Source organism: Pseudorasbora parva, chromosome 2 (genome assembly GCF_024679245.1).
Source record: "Pseudorasbora parva isolate DD20220531a chromosome 2, ASM2467924v1, whole genome shotgun sequence".
NCBI lineage: Eukaryota > Metazoa > Chordata > Actinopteri > Cypriniformes > Gobionidae > Pseudorasbora > Pseudorasbora parva.
The window spans coordinates 35556127-35574546 of NC_090173.1; the positions used below are offsets into that span (position 1 = coordinate 35556127).

The 18420-nt window shown below is 38.9% G+C and overlaps 1 protein-coding gene across 2 annotated transcripts in view; it reads left to right on the top strand.

Annotated features, from left to right (window-relative positions):
* Positions 1 to 18188, top strand: part of prkcbb (protein kinase C, beta b) — a 159305-nt gene extending 141117 nt beyond the window's left edge. Inside the window, exon 17 of one of the 2 annotated variants that reach the window (XM_067418184.1) lies at positions 16134 to 18188. In XM_067418184.1, the coding sequence (XP_067274285.1) occupies positions 16134 to 16292 (159 nt within the window). In that variant the 3' untranslated portion in view covers positions 16293 to 18188. Of the gene's footprint in view, positions 1 to 6538; positions 8981 to 16133 lie in introns of those variants that run through there. The other variant, XM_067418176.1, reaches the window with a different exon arrangement.
* Positions 18189 to 18420: the final 232 nt, after the last annotated feature.

Below are 18420 nucleotides of genomic sequence, written 5' to 3' on the forward strand. Positions count from 1 at the left end.
GGATCATTATCTTTGTTATGGCAGGGGCGTCGGTGACCCTTTTAATTGGGACTGAGTAAAAAAATACTAATAAACTTATGTGTCAGGATAGATAACAGTATACTATCCTGAAATACATAATTTTGCCTGACAATTAATTTCAGCAATTATGTTGATTGTTTCTATCAGCTGTTCAGAAACAGAACTAGCAATGCCAGATTTACCAACGAATTACTCTTTTGATCTGATTAGTCAAACTGTTTTGAAACTGATCTGAAACAGAATTGTGAATGATTTCTGTATATATATATAATGATATATATATATATATATATATATATATATATATATATATATATATATATATATATATATATATATATATATATATATATATATATATATATATATATATATATATACACACATATGCCTGCAATCCTTTGTAGGAATCAAAACATGACTTCTGTCATTTGTCAACAGTGAAGCAGCACCTGAATTGCACATATAGCTTTTTTTGAATTGCTTTTTATGGCCTTTTTATTTTATTTTTTTAAACGGCCAATATAAAAATAAGTTTTTGTCTGTCAATTCATGTTGTTTTAATTAATTTAGGCTTCTTAACCATAATATACAGTAAGAAATATTACCTTATTTATTTTGAGATAAGCTGAGAATCAATAGAGTTGGGATGTCACTCATCAAAAACATTTAATAAATATTTTCCATAAACTATCACTATCCCTTTGAATATATAGATGGTGGCCAACATATAAAAAATTAAAAAAAAATTGATGCAAATGAGTGTCACATAAATGTACAGAAAATAAACGAATATGAAATAATCTTATTTGACCTCAATAATTGCTCATCAAAATAAAATAAAAAATTGGTGACAATAAAAAATGGCAAATGTATATGCTATATGTATATTTCTCGTGTCTTCAGTATTTATTGTATCAACTTAAGTCTCCTGTGTGATGATACGTGTAGCGCATTCAAAATAACTTTTGACTTTTATAATGCCACCTTAAAAGAGAACTGCCTATGTAGGCAGTGAGGCAGATAACTAGGTATTCTCAGTCTTGTTTGTGTCATATTATGTGCATTTGAAGGTCCAGAACCTGTAGTTGAAGATCTAGAGCTGAAAGCAGGCTGGTCATTCAGGACAGTTCCCTAGAATCTGCCCTGTTCCTGCTGAGCACCTCCTTGCCCACATCTTACTCCGCTGGGAAACACGGTAGTCTGACGTAGGATTTGGCTGGAGTGTCCCTCTACACATCACAGCCTGTGGCTCTGAAATTAAGCGTGACAGCAGTGTCTGGCAAGGAATCATGCCATTGAGGTGGATTAGGGAATCGGACCCAGGTGATGCGAAACAGTCAGGGTGACTTTATAGCTCAGGTTTGGAGCAGAACGAGGGGTGGGCCACCATACGGAGCTCTTCATTTCTCTGCTGGTGCTGCTGAATTATCTGGTGGCAGGTGAAAAGTGACTTTTGATTTGTTGTTTGGGATACTAGCCAGCTCTAGGTGGAACGCCTCTGGCTGTATCTGCAGCAGATGGACTGTTGTTGCCTACGCGGTACAAGACTGGCAGTGATGGCCCGCGTGTGCCAGCCACGGGAGGGCGGCTCTCTGAACGCTGACAGTCTCGTTTGTGCCAAAACTGCTCACTCTCACTTCTTGTATGTCACCCGGCGCCTTCTCTATGTCGGTGCAGATTGGACACGGTCACCTTAGCCTCACCCTTTCATTTACACACACTATCCGTCATGCGCCACTCCTTCTGGGTGATGGGTGCAGGTGAAAAGCGACCAAAGCCAGGTGAGGAGAGAGACAGATTCATTATGGGACATCCAGCTGATACTGTCAGGTGTTTATGCTAGTTAATACTGGTGCTGGTTTTGGTGATCACCAGTTGAATAGTTAAGCATGAGGTCAAGCATGATCATCTTGGCGAAGCCAGTTCCACCAAAGAAATATTTTTGGTTAAAGGGATAGTTCACACAAAAAAAGTATATAAAGTAACTATTTCGCAGAATTTCCCAGGTATCTTTCTGTACAGTGAAAGTGAATGAGAACAGATGCGGTTGTGCTCCAAAAATGACATGGACCAAGTTATGGCGGGATGCAAGGTTTGACATCAGTGATTAATCATAATCATGAATGATAATATGAGACCTATTCCTAACCCAATCTGCACAGCCAACTTTTACACCACTAATTCTAATAAATTTGTTTTAGATTGATTTAGATACATTTCATTATAAAACAAAACTTGCTTTTCAATTCAAATATAATTATATGTATTATATGTATAATTATTATAATGTGGTTATATAAAATTATTATAATGTTTTGTGTGTTGAACTGTTTGGATATAGGAATGTTTATAATATGTAAGTTAATTAGACAAATTGAATTGATCAAAAAGATTTATAATTTTATAGATTTCCATTTTAAATAAATGTTGCTCTTTAGAACTGTCAAAGAATTCTGGAAAAAATATATCAGTGTCCAAAAAAATAATAAGCAGCACAACTGTTTTCAACATTGATAACAATAATAATAAATGTGACACTGAAGGCTGGAGTAATGATGCTGAAAATTCAGTTTTACTGTTACACAAATAAATTACATTTTAAAATATGTTATAATAGAAAATAACAATTACAGTTATATGTAATATTTTGATTAATAATGATTAATAATGAAATGAATATTTCACATTATTACTGTTTTTACTGAAATTTTGTATGTCTCCAATCTCTCCATATAGATATAATAGGGTGCATAACGTAATTGTACTGTAAATAGCTATGGATAAAAGCGGCTTCGGGGTTAAGCTAGTTAAGAAGACACTGTGGAGACACCATAATCTGCGGAGACATACTGTGGAGACACCTTTCGGATGAGACGTTAAACCGATGTCCCGACTCTCTGTGGTCGTTAAAAATCCCAGGATGTCCTTCGATAAAAGAGTAGGGGTGTAACTCCGGCATCCTTGCCAAATTTGCCCAATGGCCCCTGTACATCATGGCCTCCTAATAATCCCCATATCCTGATTGGCTCCTCTCCACCAATCAGCTGGTGTGTGGTGAGCGTTCTGGCACAATATGGCTGCCATCGCATCATCCAGGTGGGTGCTGCACATTGGTGGTGGTTGAGGAGATTCCTCCTTCTATGTAAAGCGCTTTGAGTGCCTAGAAAAGCGCTATATAAATGTAATGAATTATTATCTCATGCTGAGGTACTGCTATGGTCTTTTGAACAAGGTTTGCCCAGAGTGAAAGTTGGAGAGTATGCTGTAGACAGAAGTGACAACTATGGTCTGTGTGAGCTTGATGCTCTGTAGCTTCCGCTTTAAAGAATATTATTCTCCTTTCATTCTCTTTCTCTGCAGCTGCAGGCTTGCAGCAGTCATTCAGAGATATGAGTGAGCAGAGTGAAAAGTCTTTTTCTCACAAATAAAAGTGGAGTGTTTGCCAGAGAGGACAACAGGGAAGGTGTGTGAGTGTTGAATGTGTGTGTGTGAGAGAGAGTTGGGCAGTGTTTATCACAGCGGTCTTCAGACAAGCCCCTTGTCACGTGTGTTTTTAATAGTTCACAGTGGATGTACCCCCCCCTGATGCTAATGACTGTAAGAGGACACCGAAAAGCTTTTGCCTCAATATTCAGGGTTGGATGAGATGCAGGTCGTTCGAATCTCTGTGAGTTCACTTGCCTATATAGGTGGCACTGCGTATATGGTGGTGAATGGGCAGATCCACGAGTCGCAGCCTTCTGTGATCGCGTTTGGAAATACTAATGCATCTGCAACGGGGCGGCTGAGGTCAGGTGGCTGCTGCATCCGACCATTAATTGAGTTTAAATTAGAGGGGCTTCTGAATGCAGAGGTACACAGATGCTGTGCGAGGTGATTTAATGGTTCCCTCACACAGATGTTATGCCTCAGTGCTCTCACTGTCTGTCACTCTGTGTGTGCTATCATTCACATGGTGGTCAGATGCCTCTTGCTGAAAATGCAGAGACACATCTAAAAGCTATTGTGTTAGCTGCCAGGACCACGCTAAGGATCCTGGGCTAATGTACAGTCAAGAAAATTAGGTCATTTCATGCTGTATGAAATGGGGCTTTTAAAGGCTCAAGCTATTGTTGGGCTGCCCAGTGGGCGAAGGGGTATTTATTTGAAGGATTTTGGTCTGGCTAATGCTTTTGTTTACCTAGAATTCAGGCGAATACTGCATAAGGGTTTGATAAATGATCATTTTAAGTGCTTTTACATACAGTGATGGACTATAAACTTTTCTGTGCAACATTATTATAATTTGAATAACATTAAACGTATTCTTGTATTAATCAAGGATGCATTAAATTGGTCAGAAGTTACAGTAAAGACATTTATGATGTTACAAAATATTACCGTTTCAAATAAATGCTGTTCTTTTGAATGAATACCAGCTTGTGATTTCATCATCCACTTTCATGTAAATTCTGTAATGTTAAAAATGTCTGAGATCTCCCAATGGAATGCATTGAAGACATTTGGGAAGTTAAAAAAAAATAAAATAAAAAATCTGAAGTCAGTCATACTGTTTTTATCCACTTTTAACTTTAATATTTGGTATGTCCAGCTTTTACAGCAATTACAACTTCCTGAGCAATTACAACTTCTGAGAACTTCAACTGGGGTTGAAGAGGGGCCAGTCCATTCTTTTTTTAATGTTCCAGCAGATTTCTTCCATCACAGGTAGTTCCGGCAATAGTTAGAACAATGTTATTGGTTATTTTCCTGGAAAAATAAATCCAGGCCCAATAAGATGAATCCCAGATGCCAAGCGTTCTGAGAATTTTGGCTACCACTGTACATGTTTGACCAATACATGCGCATCGTATCTACAATGTTAGTGTTGGCTCTCCACTAATGAATGTGTAGTATTACAGTCGACTATATGTCACAATATGTTTTTATAAATAATGCATGTGTAGAACAGTAACACATGGATTGTGATGTGCATCACACTGTGAGCTGTCTCATCTCCTCAGCAATAATTTTCACGATTTGCCAGATTTTCCCTCCCTTTCAATGTGGCTGCTCCTGCAGTATTGTTTGCCAAATGAGAGGATGCAGAGATAGTGGGCCATCATCATGGGCCAGAGGTACTGGCCAGGTTTGGAGGGTTCTGATGGTTTGACTTTGCTTGCTATTCATGAATATTAAATGTCTGTGCTTTAATATTTTTCTGGGCTGCCACTGATCGATGCTCTCCATGAAAAGAGGTCCACACGTGTGCGTGAAATTTCATTCTCATTTACAGATTTGCTTGTGTGGACTCACCTGTTTCTTACCCTTATGATAAGCGAGCTATTTAAATGTCACTGGAAGTGCAATAGAACATTGGAATTTCAAAAGCTGACATTTGAACTGAAGCGTATGTGTTTTTGCGATGCCATTAATACTTTTGCTATTGTTCTCACTGTTGTTGTTGTTTTCAAAAGCATTGTGAATGACACCCTAACATGTCATTGACATCTGGAACATATTTCTGTATGAGTATGAGTGTAAAGGTCTCAAACACATTTCCATGCATTCATGTTATCCAAGTTACCCTGGTGGAAAGACCAGCTTTAGGCTTCCCAAAAACAACTAATATGAATTCCCATGCTGATCAATAGCTTCATCAGATACAACAGATCAACCTGCCTAAAAATGACTGCTCTGTCATCATTTATTTAACCTCATGTTCTAAATTTTGACTTTCTTCTGTGGGACATAAATTAAGATATTTTTAATAAGGTTCCAGCCGCTCTTTTCCATTGCAGTTACAATGAATGGGCACTGAAGCTTGAAGCTTTGGAGAAAAAAAAGAGAACGTGCCATAAAAACAATTAACACGACTAATGCACTATATTTAATTCGGCTTCTGATGCCGTATAATGGCGTGATGAACAAATTAAAGTCATTATTCACTGATAATCTTCTCTTCCATTGAACTGTTTACCACTGCAAACATAATTGAGGTGATCTTGAAAGCCTGTAAATTCGCCCTTAAAAATAAAATAAGTAGGCCTACAAGATCTGACTAAAATTATAATTTATGTATGAATCATTATTTCTCTAGTAGGGCAGTTTTAATTTTAGTAAAAATTTCATGTAAAATGTTGGTGTTTCTCTTTAGTTGCTGTATATCGTATGGCTTCAAATGCTTGGAATTTAGTATGGACCATCTTTTTTGTAATTTTAAAGCAAAATATTCTTTAAAAAAAACTGTTTTGGAATCACATGGATGGTGAATCATGACAGACTTCTCATTTTTTGGGAGAAAACAATCGCTTAAGCAGCCTGGTAGGGACATAAATTATGCTGGTTTGTTTAACAGGGTATGTATCCAGAATTGTTATTCCGTAACCTGCATTGCCTGTCACAGCCCTCACATTCACATCCATTCTCATACTTTTATTTGTTCTCTCTTTTACTTTCTGCTTCTGTCTTTATGACCATGTTCATCATCCCCCATCCATTACATGCCTCTCTTGTTCTTCTCTCCCTCCTGCAGTGTGGCCGGGATGCAGAGAACTTTGACCGCTTTTTCACCCGCCATCCACCGGTTCTCACCCCTCCAGACCAGGAGGTCATCATGAACCTCGACCAAGACGAGTTTGAGGGCTTTTCCTTCATAAACCCAGAATACCCTGCCATGGAAGCCCAGAGTTAAGGGCGACCCCCTAAAACTAACAAAACCCTCCATCAAACCCCCTCTTCATCAAACCTTGTTATGTTTATGTACCATACAGTCCGTAAAACGGCCATGCGTATGTACATAAACAGCCATATACCTAAACTAAACCATCTATATACATATGCATGCGGAATTTCAATATTCGTAGATTAGCCTTAAGGTCGCTGCGGCTTTCACAACATCCCATTTGAATGTATCCATGCTGGAAGAACGTTTGAATCGAAAGGCATTTGTCTTTATTCTATTTGTACTCTACAGCTTTCCTGAATGTGGCGTGTAATGCATAGCTCTCTTCTAAACTACACTCCGATGTGTTTGTTGCGGCACCGTCGTAGGTGTTCCGATTCAGTCATTTGCACTGAAGGTGCATGAATCGCATACGAGATGCATAATGGCTAGCCTCGCTCTCCTTATCCAGCCTGTGACAGTGATACTTTGCTTGTTTCAAAAAGAATGCAAAAGGTTTTTGCATGATGATTTAGTTTTGCCTGAACTTTTATGATACCTATGACGTTAGTTTCCTCTGTAGTGCACCCTAGTCTGGTTACAATCTCTGACTTGCATTGTACAGACTTATAGATAACAAATTTACCAAACTTTTTTGAAGCATGAGTAAATTTGACTTTTTTAGGATGCCTGTATCCTGTTTGCGTGTATGTACGGGCCAATAGAGCTTGATGGATGTGCCTGATTGTGGTAGTGATCTGCTTTTTTGCCTGATCATCTCACACCATCAGCAAACACTCACACTTGTAGAAGCATGAATCCTGTGATGGTTCCCGTTGGCTCTTCCTTGTTTAACACTTGACTTCTGCTTAAAGGTCAGCCGGGTTTTATCGAGAGGTATTTGACAGGCATATTAAATATCAACTACCTCCTGCTAGAGACAATTACAGATTGAGGTAGGATGAAAGAACAAGTGCTAATATCAGAAAAGAACTAGTGCTGTAGCCAATAACCTTTAAAAGACCCATCGGCCGTATATCACTGACCCCTATGTTAGATGTGAATGTTTTTAATGGGTACGATCTAGAATTTCCATTGGGCTTTACAATGACAAAAGGATGAGTAGTCAGCCATGGGTAATATTTTAAAATGATGCCCTGGATTTCATTGAAGAGCTTGTGTATGAGAAAATTAGCCTAGTTGGGATGCGTTGATATAGCTTCACTTCGCTTGAATGATTCCATCTTGAAGCTTGTCAACAGAGACCCGCCACGTGATAATATGCTGATTCTTGGTATGTGAAAACGCTGAAGGAATACCACAATATTTGTGGAACATAATATTCATCAAATACAAAATTGAGAAGAACTGGATATAAAGACGCAGAATATTTTGCAGCACCATTATACGGAGTAGCTTTGGAAATAAAACATTTTGAGGATGTAAACATTGCTCATAAGCACCAACATTAGGGGTCCGATGAAGCTATGTGACAACGTGTTAGTGGGTCCAACAGGGGCTGGTCAGTGTTTTAATACGGTGCCCTAATTTAGCGTGCAAACTGCTTAGATATGACAGTCGGGTCTAGGAACGCAAGCACTGTTCATGTCAGCGGTAACAGCAGCAAAGTCCCTGTGTGGAACAGATTCCGTATCACTAAATGGAACTGGAAAGGCCACAAGAGCCACACATCCACAGAAATGGGTCAGATCCTCTCAGACATCAGAGCGACAACCCTGAGCGGTTATCCGTGCTGACTAGCGGCCAGTGGCTTTTATTGGAAACCACTGGGGCTTCATATCATATCTTCATCATAGGATTTCAGGGAAGGGATAATCTCACTAAAATGGTTTCTCACATGAGAAGGTTTCCAGATACGTTGGAGAAAAGTCTTTTTTGGGTTAAAACAAAAGACAAAAAAAAAATTGTGCATTTGTCATTACTGCCAAAAAAATACAGCGAGCAGTGCAGCGTAGGGCTTTGATATATTTTTTAAGTGTCTTAAAATAAGCAAATAATATGTGTCAAATGTTATTAAATGTTATGAATTCTATGTGATCAGTATTGTAGATAAAACGAAAATAAAAAGGGGGGATTTTTTGTGTTTTCTATACCATAAAATGTGCATAGACTAAAGAAGCTTTGTGCATGAATTACTGAGATTTGATTCACAATATTAGATGAGTATTTTAGCGAGTGCTCTTGACCTTTCTGTGTGCTTTCCTTCATACATCCTCAATGCTTTTCTTGTGCCAAAGTATTTTCCACAAACAAAACACGAGTATACATTCAAATAAAACTGAAACATCAATAGCCACTGTTTGGTTTCGCGTTGTTTTCCTCATTGCAGTTTTGAGTGTATAGCCTACAACCTTGAATTGACAGTGTGCCTGTAATATAAACTCTGGAAAAACAAAAGATTGTTTTCCATTGTAAGACCCTGATGTGACATTTTATTTTATCACACAAAGCATTATTTGTATGTGTTTCTGAACTGCTTGGCAGAGAAAGTCTTGTCAATTTGCTCGGAGCGTCGACTACCAACTTGGATGGTGTGCAGCACGTGCCCACGCTAAGCTCTGCATATTTCATGCCTGCCACTTAACATGAGAACATTTCATCCTGTTCCACCACCATTCAGCCAATGACATATGGGAAGAACATGCATATAGGGGTGGGTGAAAACTAGAGAGATGCTTTATATGCCGTATTAAACATGCTGCAAATGTTTATTGTGAATATTGGTGCAGTTGTTGCTGCAGCCAACAATGTACAGTATAATGTGGCCTGCTTATGTAAGTAACAGCATGGGGGTCCTAGAGATCTTTCAAACTTGATGTTTATACATATATGCGGTACACAGTTGAGTCTGGTGCTCCACACAAGAGTGTTAATTAATTCTGAATGTCGCAGCCTTAAATTAAATGAGTCGGTTAGCACGAAGTGTGTGCGGCTTATCAGCTGAAAACAGGTCAGCGTTTGATACTGCTGTTCTCTTCTTGCGCTGACATCAGCTCGCCGCTAATCCGCGCCTTTATAGAAAGCTCTGTGCCTTAGTATCGCACAAAATTACAGAATCACGATTGGAATTAAAGCCTGGCAAAATGAGCACCTTGGATTTAAATAGGGGGGAGGGTCTTTTCTCTCGTCTTTTCTCTCCTTCCCAAGAGCGTTTTTTTTTTTAATTATCTTTTCCCCCATGGCTTTTGGTACAGCATGCATCTTGAACCCTATCTTTGCTATATATCTGTATGAAACCACGGGCGATAAATTCAGATCTGCTTAGGTACAAACGTCTCATACTGGTGTTCTCAATGTGCCGACGTCCCTTGTTCTGCTGTCATCCACCACTATCTTATATGTCCACGTGCATCACAGCCTGTTTATGGGAACTGAACTGCTCAGTGTGCCCGTGCTAATCTCATCTTGTCAAACAGACCTGTATCTAATCAACACAGAATGGCACTGGCCTGCATCAGCATGGCAAGCTAGCATGGATATTCCTGTCAACTGAGACCATTTTGGACCATCATTCATCTCTAATTAGTGTCATTTATCATTTAGTGACGGTTCAGGGTGACAAATATTTTGTTGGATGTTCTTTTTATGCTCTTTGATTTGTTATATCCAGTCTGATGTTAACAATTTACACGATTTTTTCAGTTCCTGCTACCCAGCACTACACCCAAGGTCATTTGCCAATGTAGATATCTAAATATGGATGCATGAGTTATACTCATTTGAATCTTTTCAATTTAAGATTATGGTTGATTATGATATAAGTGAAAGTGAAAACTATTAAATACAAATGATATCACAAGCATAAAAATTATCTTATTTTATTAGTGACCAGATTAGTGCAAAATATTTTTTAAGTTACATGTGTGAGAGTGTGGAATTGAGAGAAAAAAGTGGGATGGATACACACACACACACACACACACACACACACACACATATATATATATATACTTTTTTCAGATTTAAATTAAATTTTGAATTCCAGTCATGTGAGGTCGAGACCTTTAGTGCCCATTGTGTATCTGTATATAACACTTTTACATGGATCATTTCAACAGTAGACAGATTTATAGAATAATTAATTCTACTTTGGTCTATTATTTTATTTTATCGTCTATCAAATAATTAAAAGCTGAGGTTTTGTTGGCTGTTACTAGAATTAAAACCAGCCTTTCAGAATCAAGCCTGCATTGACCCGCAGTCCCCGGGTTTCCATGCCAATGCCCAGTGCCATTTTTCTTTGAACTGTTTGGCTCTTGAGAGCTCAGGTAATCTAGTGACCATCACTCTGGAGTTGTGGCTTGTGTGCTTCGCTGTGCTGTGGTGTGCTTGAACCAGACAATGGAAATAAGGTAGGAAATGGGCTTCTGTTGTTGTATTATCTATCTTCCTCCTGTCCACTGTATTCTTCCTGTCTGGAGCTGTTTTTATCTATGTGTAAGGTGCCAGGAGATCTCAAATGCTCTTCTGGGCTGTCTCTCTCAGTTCTGTTGTTTGATGTGATCTGCATACCAATGTATGGAGTCATATGCATTCTCTGCGTCTGTGATCCTGTTTTTTGTAAATCCGTTTCACTGTGCTTTGATGGCACTCTAATCCCTCTCTCTGTCTTCCTCACCTGAAAGTGACTTGTCCTTGTTCTTTGTCATTTTAAAGTGATACATGTTCATCTCCTTAAAAAAAAGACATATCACAGATCACACTTTCTCGCTGTTAGGATATCGTCTTCAAACATACTGAATGTTTGCTTTAATCCTGTGCGTGTCATGCTGCCTTTAAAATATGTTGCACTTCCCACAATTCCCTCAGGCCCACCATTGACCAGAAAGCTGAATTATTTAGGTGGAAATAATAACTGAATTGCATTGTTTTTCCAAGACAGGCTTTATTTTTGTGGCCTCATTGCATAAGCAGACATTCAACAGATTGTAATTTATTTGTGAGAAAGGTTAGCACTCGTTGGCAACTGTGATAATGTTCTGTGCTGATGTCTAAAAGTCAGTATGAACTGCCATTTGCAAGAAATTTTACTTTCAGGGTAGAAGGAATTATTTTTGAAGTATAAAAAGGATAATTCAACAGGATAATTCCCATTTTTTGGGAATAGCAGCACTGACAAAAAGGTGTCATTTCAGAATAAGAGCTTTAATAAATCCCTATTATAAAGACAAAAAAAAAAACACTGATCTATTATATATATTATTTATATATAATCTGTCTATAGAGATAATGGGCCCTATTTTAACGATCTGAGCGTATGGTGCAGGTGCACTATCCACTTTTGCACCTGATGCATGGTCCAAAAGGATTGTGCCTAGTCCCATAATGAGTCACGGGTGTGTTTTTGGCATAAAGTGCAATAAACCAATCAGAGCCTTATCTCCCATTCCCTTTAAAAGCCAGTTCCCACGTGCACTATGGCAGATTCGTTATTTACATGGAATTTACGAGCAGAAAGACTGACCGATTCTCCAGAGAGGAATCCTTTTATTTTTAATATTTAATGATTTTTGTGTGCTGCTGCATATCCCTGTGTGTAATAAGCAGATTGTTTGCGTGTTGTGCACCCGCCTATAGGCACATATTACTAACACGTCCTTTAAATAACACACAAAAAAATCTTCACTATTGACTTAAGACCAGTTTTTTGTTGGTCAATGGCACAGTCGTTTTCAGTTGTCTCAAAATAGCAACGCACCAACAATACATCTGAACACACCTTGTTTTCAGACCAGCACGCCCATGGGCTAACAGATAGCCTCTGCATTTGCTATTTAAACAATGTTGTGCTTGACATGAAAAGTATAGCTGCGTCAAGCTGAAACTAGCAAAAAACACATTGCGCCGGGTGTATGATAGGGCCCAAGAAATCTCGTCTTGAAACTCTTGAGGACAGGCTAGTCCTTTACATGCGGCCTGCAGGCAATCACATCATTACTGCATACTGCATTTGATTGGAGTCTGCTGACCATGCGGCCAATGAGATTGCTTGCTCACCATTTAAATAGTCTGGTTTAATATTTGCCGTATAGAGTATTCCTGTAGCATCAGAGTCTCGGAAACCCTCCACCTCCCCAAGCTCCACCTGCTTATATAGGGGATAGGGGATTTATGTCTGTTCATGCAAAAACAGCATATCTAACATGCTCACAGCAGTATGTCGGTGTATCTTTTAGCATTAGCAAGTCCAGAAATAACATAGCAGTTCTAGTCTGCCAAAATAAACTAAAAACTATTCTGTTAACATTGCCATATTAAATAACATGCTAAAACTATTCTGCGAGTTGTCATGATTGAAATATCTGGAGATTCAGAGAGTAGAAAGCAAGTCTGTAGTAAATTAATGATAATGAAAATAATAAATGATTTTGCCAATGATTCTAATTTCAATCATTTTAGTGCTGTGATGTACAGATTACTTGATAAACAACTATGTTAATTACTTAAATTTCATGGTTTGCTTTGTGAAGACTAAATGTTTTTTGTTAAATACCATGGATGGATAAATAGTGAGAGAAAAGAATAACTTTTATTATTTTGAATTCATTAAGTTGAGAGATATGAAGGCCCAATTATGAGAAAGTCACATCTGTGAGATACGAAGTCAGAATATAATAATCACAATTGTGAGACATAAAGGCACAATTATGGGAAACAGTCGGTCACAATAGTCAGGTTTAAAGATGCAATTATGAGAACAAATATTCACTTGTGAGATATAAAGTTGCAAGTATTAGTCAGTCAAATGTACTATTATTTATTTATTTTACTCTGAGACAGAAAGCAGCTTGCATATTGGCTTATTAAACACAGCAATGTACTGCCATTCATTCAGGAATATGTTTTTTTTTTCTCCCCTATAATTTAAGATGAAAACCTCACAACCCTCTATCAAACGCATTTCTACAAGACAACATAGCTTGGCACTTTGCGTACATTTGTGCACTGGAATGGTTTTAGCATTTGCGTTGCTGAAGCTTCTTGCTCCACTGATGCTCAGCATATTGAGCGCTGCCCCTCCCCCCACAACAGTGTTTCCTTTGCCTTCATGGATTTACATTACCAAGCAGTGCATTAACAATGTCTAGCCCCAGAGAAGGCCCAGTCCTCTCTCCTTCCCTCTGTTTTTCCCTCCATCCCCTCCATCTTTTCCACTCTCTCACACCTTCTGTCACATTCCCTCTATCCCTTTCTAGCTTACTCTGACCCACCTTGCCCTCCTCCCCTTTCTTTCTTTCGTTTACTCTGTCTTCTTTCCCTTTCCATCCTCCCACTCAGTGTGTTTCAATGTGTGTGTGTGTCCTCTGAGCCAGGCTGGCTCTTCCCTCGGGCACGCTGGCACACAAGGCCACAGCAGCAGTAGCGCAGCAGAGAGGAATTCTCCCAGTAAGAACAGGCCTGTGGGCCTAACAAACCGTCTGCCCCTTTCATTTAGACTCCTCTCGCAGAGATAGACAGAGACAGAGGGATATAGAGTAAAAGAGAAAGGCCAGCCGGGCCTACGCTTTAGCATCTCATAAAAGAAACCGTACTGCACAGTGTGTGAATGCAGCGAGCATCTGCCACAGCAGATCTGGATGGGGACTGTCAGTGAGATATGAGTCTCATCAGTGGCCTGGGCGTCTTTTTAAGTGCTTGTGTGTTATAGTGTCTTCTCCTGAAGTGGAATCCCTTCTTTTTTGGCACACAATTCCTCTTCTGGTTTTAACACAGCTGGGCTTCTGCCTAGAGTGTTTTCTGTCGGCTTCTAATTTAATGTGGATAATTGTGGATTTTTAAGGGACAGTTCACTGCAAAAATGAACATTCTGCCCACTACCATTCAATTAAAAAAATCGAATTAAAATATAGGTATCACAAAATAAGACAAAAAAAAAAAAAAACAGTTTTCAACATTGATAAGGTTTTTTGAGCAGCAAATCATATTAGACTGAACATAATATATTTCTAAAGGACCATGTGACTGATGCAGAAAATGTAGCTTTGACATCACTTGAATAAATTACATTTAAAATATTTTAAAATAGAAAATATTTGGTAACACTTTATTTTAGGGTTCAATTCTCATTATTAACTAGTTGCTTATTAGCACGCCTATTACAAGGATAATGGCTGTTTATTAGTTCTTATAAAGCACATATTAATGCCTTATTCTGCATGACCGTATTCTACATCCCTTAATCTTACCCAATACCTTAAATGAAACACTACAAAACTACTTTACTATCTATTAATAAGCGGCAATTGAGAGTTTATTGAGGCAAATGTCTAGTTAATAGTGAATATACACTCGCCTAAAGGATTATTAGGAACACCATACTAATATTAATACTGTGTTTGACCCCCTTTCACCTTCAGAACTGCCTTAATTCTACGTGGCATTGATTCAACAAGGTGCTGAAAGCATTCTTTAGAAATGTTGGCCCATATTGATAGGATAGCATCTTGCAGTTGATGGAGATTTGTGGGATGCACATCCAGGGCACGAAGCTCCCGTTCCACCACATCTCAAAGATACTCTGGTGGTTTGAGATCTGGTGACTGTGGGGGCCATTTTAGTACAGTCAACTCATTGTCATGATCAAGAAACCAATTTAAAATTATTCAAGCTTTGTGACATGGTGCATTATCCTGCTGGAAGTAGCCATTAAAGGATGGGTACATGATGGTCATAAAGGCATGGACATGGTCAGAAACAATGCTCAAGGTAGGACGTGGCATTTAAATGATGCCCAATTGGCACTTAGGGGCCTAAAGTGTGCCACGAAGACTGAGGCATACTGGATGTTTTTCCCTTTTCACACCATTCTTTGTAAACCCTAGAAATGGTTGTGCATATTGTGAAATATTCAGACCGGCCCGTCTGGCACCAACAACCATGTCAAGCTCAAAATTGCTTAAATCACCTTTCTTTCCCATTCTGACATTCAGTTTGGAGTTCAGGAGATTGTCTTGACCAGGAACACAGCCCTAAATGCATTGAAGCAACTGCCATGTGATTGGTTGATAAGATCATTGCATTAATGAGAAATTGAACAGGTGTTCCTAATAATCCTTTAGGTGACTGTATGTTCCCCATTTGTTGTACATTTTTAGAATGTTTATAATATTACTTTTTTACTGTAGTTTTTATCAAATAAATGCAACGTTGGTGAGCATAAACCTTAAACTCTTAACCTTTGAGTAGATTTCATATAGCGACCAAGTTTAAAAATGCTTTATATTCCAAGTTTTCTGAAGTTACAATTACAATGACGGTTGATGTGATTGATATCCAATCTGCAGCACAGACATGGTATTTCATTTGAAAGCAAAATACAAAAGGTGAAAAGACTGAAAACTGACATGTTGGGGTGAACTATCCTTTTATGATCTGAGGATTTTGAAGGTATATGTTATTTTCTAAATGCAGCTAACACCCTTTTCCTTTCTTTTTTTTTTTCTAGCGAAATAGTCGAGATACCTGCAACTTTGACCGGGAGTTCACTAAAATGGCTGTGGAGCTCACGCCCACCGACAAGCTTTTTATCATGAATCTGGACCAGGACGAGTTCCTGGGGTTCTCCTACACCAACCCGGAGTATGTCATTCCCACTCAGGGTTAATCGAGCAAACGCACCGGAGACTGCTGGCCATGTATCTCTCTGTCTGCCTGTATGTGTGTGACATGTATGCTCAGGGTTGTGGAAGCTCACTCATATTACTGTAACAGGATTTTACCAAAGGGCTCAGGTGGACCACCTCAGTATATAGCTGTGCGGTATTCTGACACGTTCCCAAGAAGCCAGAATTCAACTAATCTGTCTCACTATAAGTCAAACGTTTCCCTCTTCCTTTCACACTTTCAGGGGAGCCGGTAGCCCCGCAGCTTTGTGAGATTGCATTCTGTGTTGGTGTTTATACAGTGGTAAACGCGGCCTATGCAACAAACGAGGAACAAACACGACTAACCCCGAGTGAGCAATTTGAAAAACAATGCCGCCTTCAATTATTTATTTGCGGTTCATTATTTCCCCCCCGTTTGGTCTCTATTTGAGCTGAGCTAATGTTTAATTCACTGGCTTAAACCCATTATACCAAAATATTATTACCTCCCACACATGACTTGAGCCGGCGATCCCGTGCAGCCGAATCTTGGCAGAAGTGTCCTCGCTATTGTCACTTTCAGGGAGAGGGAACTAGAATGACAGAAATGTCAAGATGGTTCCAAAGTGAAAATGTCATTATCATTCAAAACACTTTATTTCAGGAAGGATTCATATCGTTGGGTTTTGGTGGAGAGTGAAGATTTGTAAAGCTACTAGTTCATATTTCAGCATCCTTAAGGACGAGGATTAGAAACAGCCGGATAGATCCAACGCAGTCGACGCCGTCTTGCAATACAGGATTCCAATAGTACATAACTGTGTATCTATGCACCTTGTAGGAAACACAATGTGCCATTTTCCTTCAGAAGGGACTTCAGAATCCCTGTGATTTCAAATGCTTAATTTGCATGATTGCAATAGTTTGTTTATCCTCTAGGCATAATACTTTTGGATATATCTATCATTCAGGCGAAAAGACTCTCAGAAAAATCATACTTGCATTTCCTAACACTTGGTCTAGATCAGTCGTATATAGCAATGCGATTCGAGTCCGCCACCTATGTGCACTGAAGACTCATAGGCTTTGTGTATATAATGTAACTAAACATTTTCTGAAACGACATGTAGGCCTATTTCTTAGCTACTTTCTCATTCATTTACAGATAAAAGCATTCCGTTGATAAGGTTTTGCATGTTTGGATTTATTGTCACTGCACATTAATGGCTTGTAATTTGTCCCTTGCATCATCTTCAGGTTTTTTTGTTTTGTTTTAGTATGTAAACATATTTGTCTCAAAAGTACCTGATGATAACTAATGAAAATGACTTTGAGATTAGATACACATGAATCGATAGCCTTCTCACTCCTGATTAAGCAGAGCTGGATTGATCTGTTCTGCCTGCTCTTGTACAGATCCTAACCTCTCTAGTGCTGTGTGTGTAGCGGTGCTGTCTCTGTGAGGTGAATAGTTGCAGTGTTTTGATTGGGCTAAGTGTCACTAGCCTTCATTTTATACTCACCGTGTGGCAGCCCGGCAGTGCTATCCCATAATGCTGTCTGAGACCCGTTCGCTCCGTAGAATGTTAAACCGCCGCGTATCGATCGGACAATTATCAAAAAGAGAAATAAAAAGCATATATCAGTTGACACCGTGGAGTGAACGCGCGGTGATTTAGAGGGAAAATTTTGCAGGCTTAAAGGCACAGAGTGTCTGCTTAATTGCCAGCCGAACAGTTTATGACTCTGAGGTCAGCTCCAGGGATAAAGGATGCAATGTCTCGGAAGCCACAAACACATAGATACTGGATGAGATGCAGGGTAAAGTTATTAAACCATTAAAGTTATAACTTATTGATGTACTTATGAGAGAATATGTAATATGTTCTATTTATAATACAGATATTCAATGTAAACCTGCTTTTGCCTGGTTTCTGCGTGGATGATATGTGTGTGTAAGTGTGTTGACTAGAGTCTTTTAAATTGTGATCTGAGGATCCCCATGGGTTGCAAGGATTTGAAAATGATGTATTATTTTCCCAATATTTAAAAGTAGTACATGTTACGTACTCTGTAATGTTTGTGTGTGTGTGTGTGTGTGTGTGTGTGTGTGTGTGTGTGTGTGTGTGTGTGTGTGTGTGTGTGTGT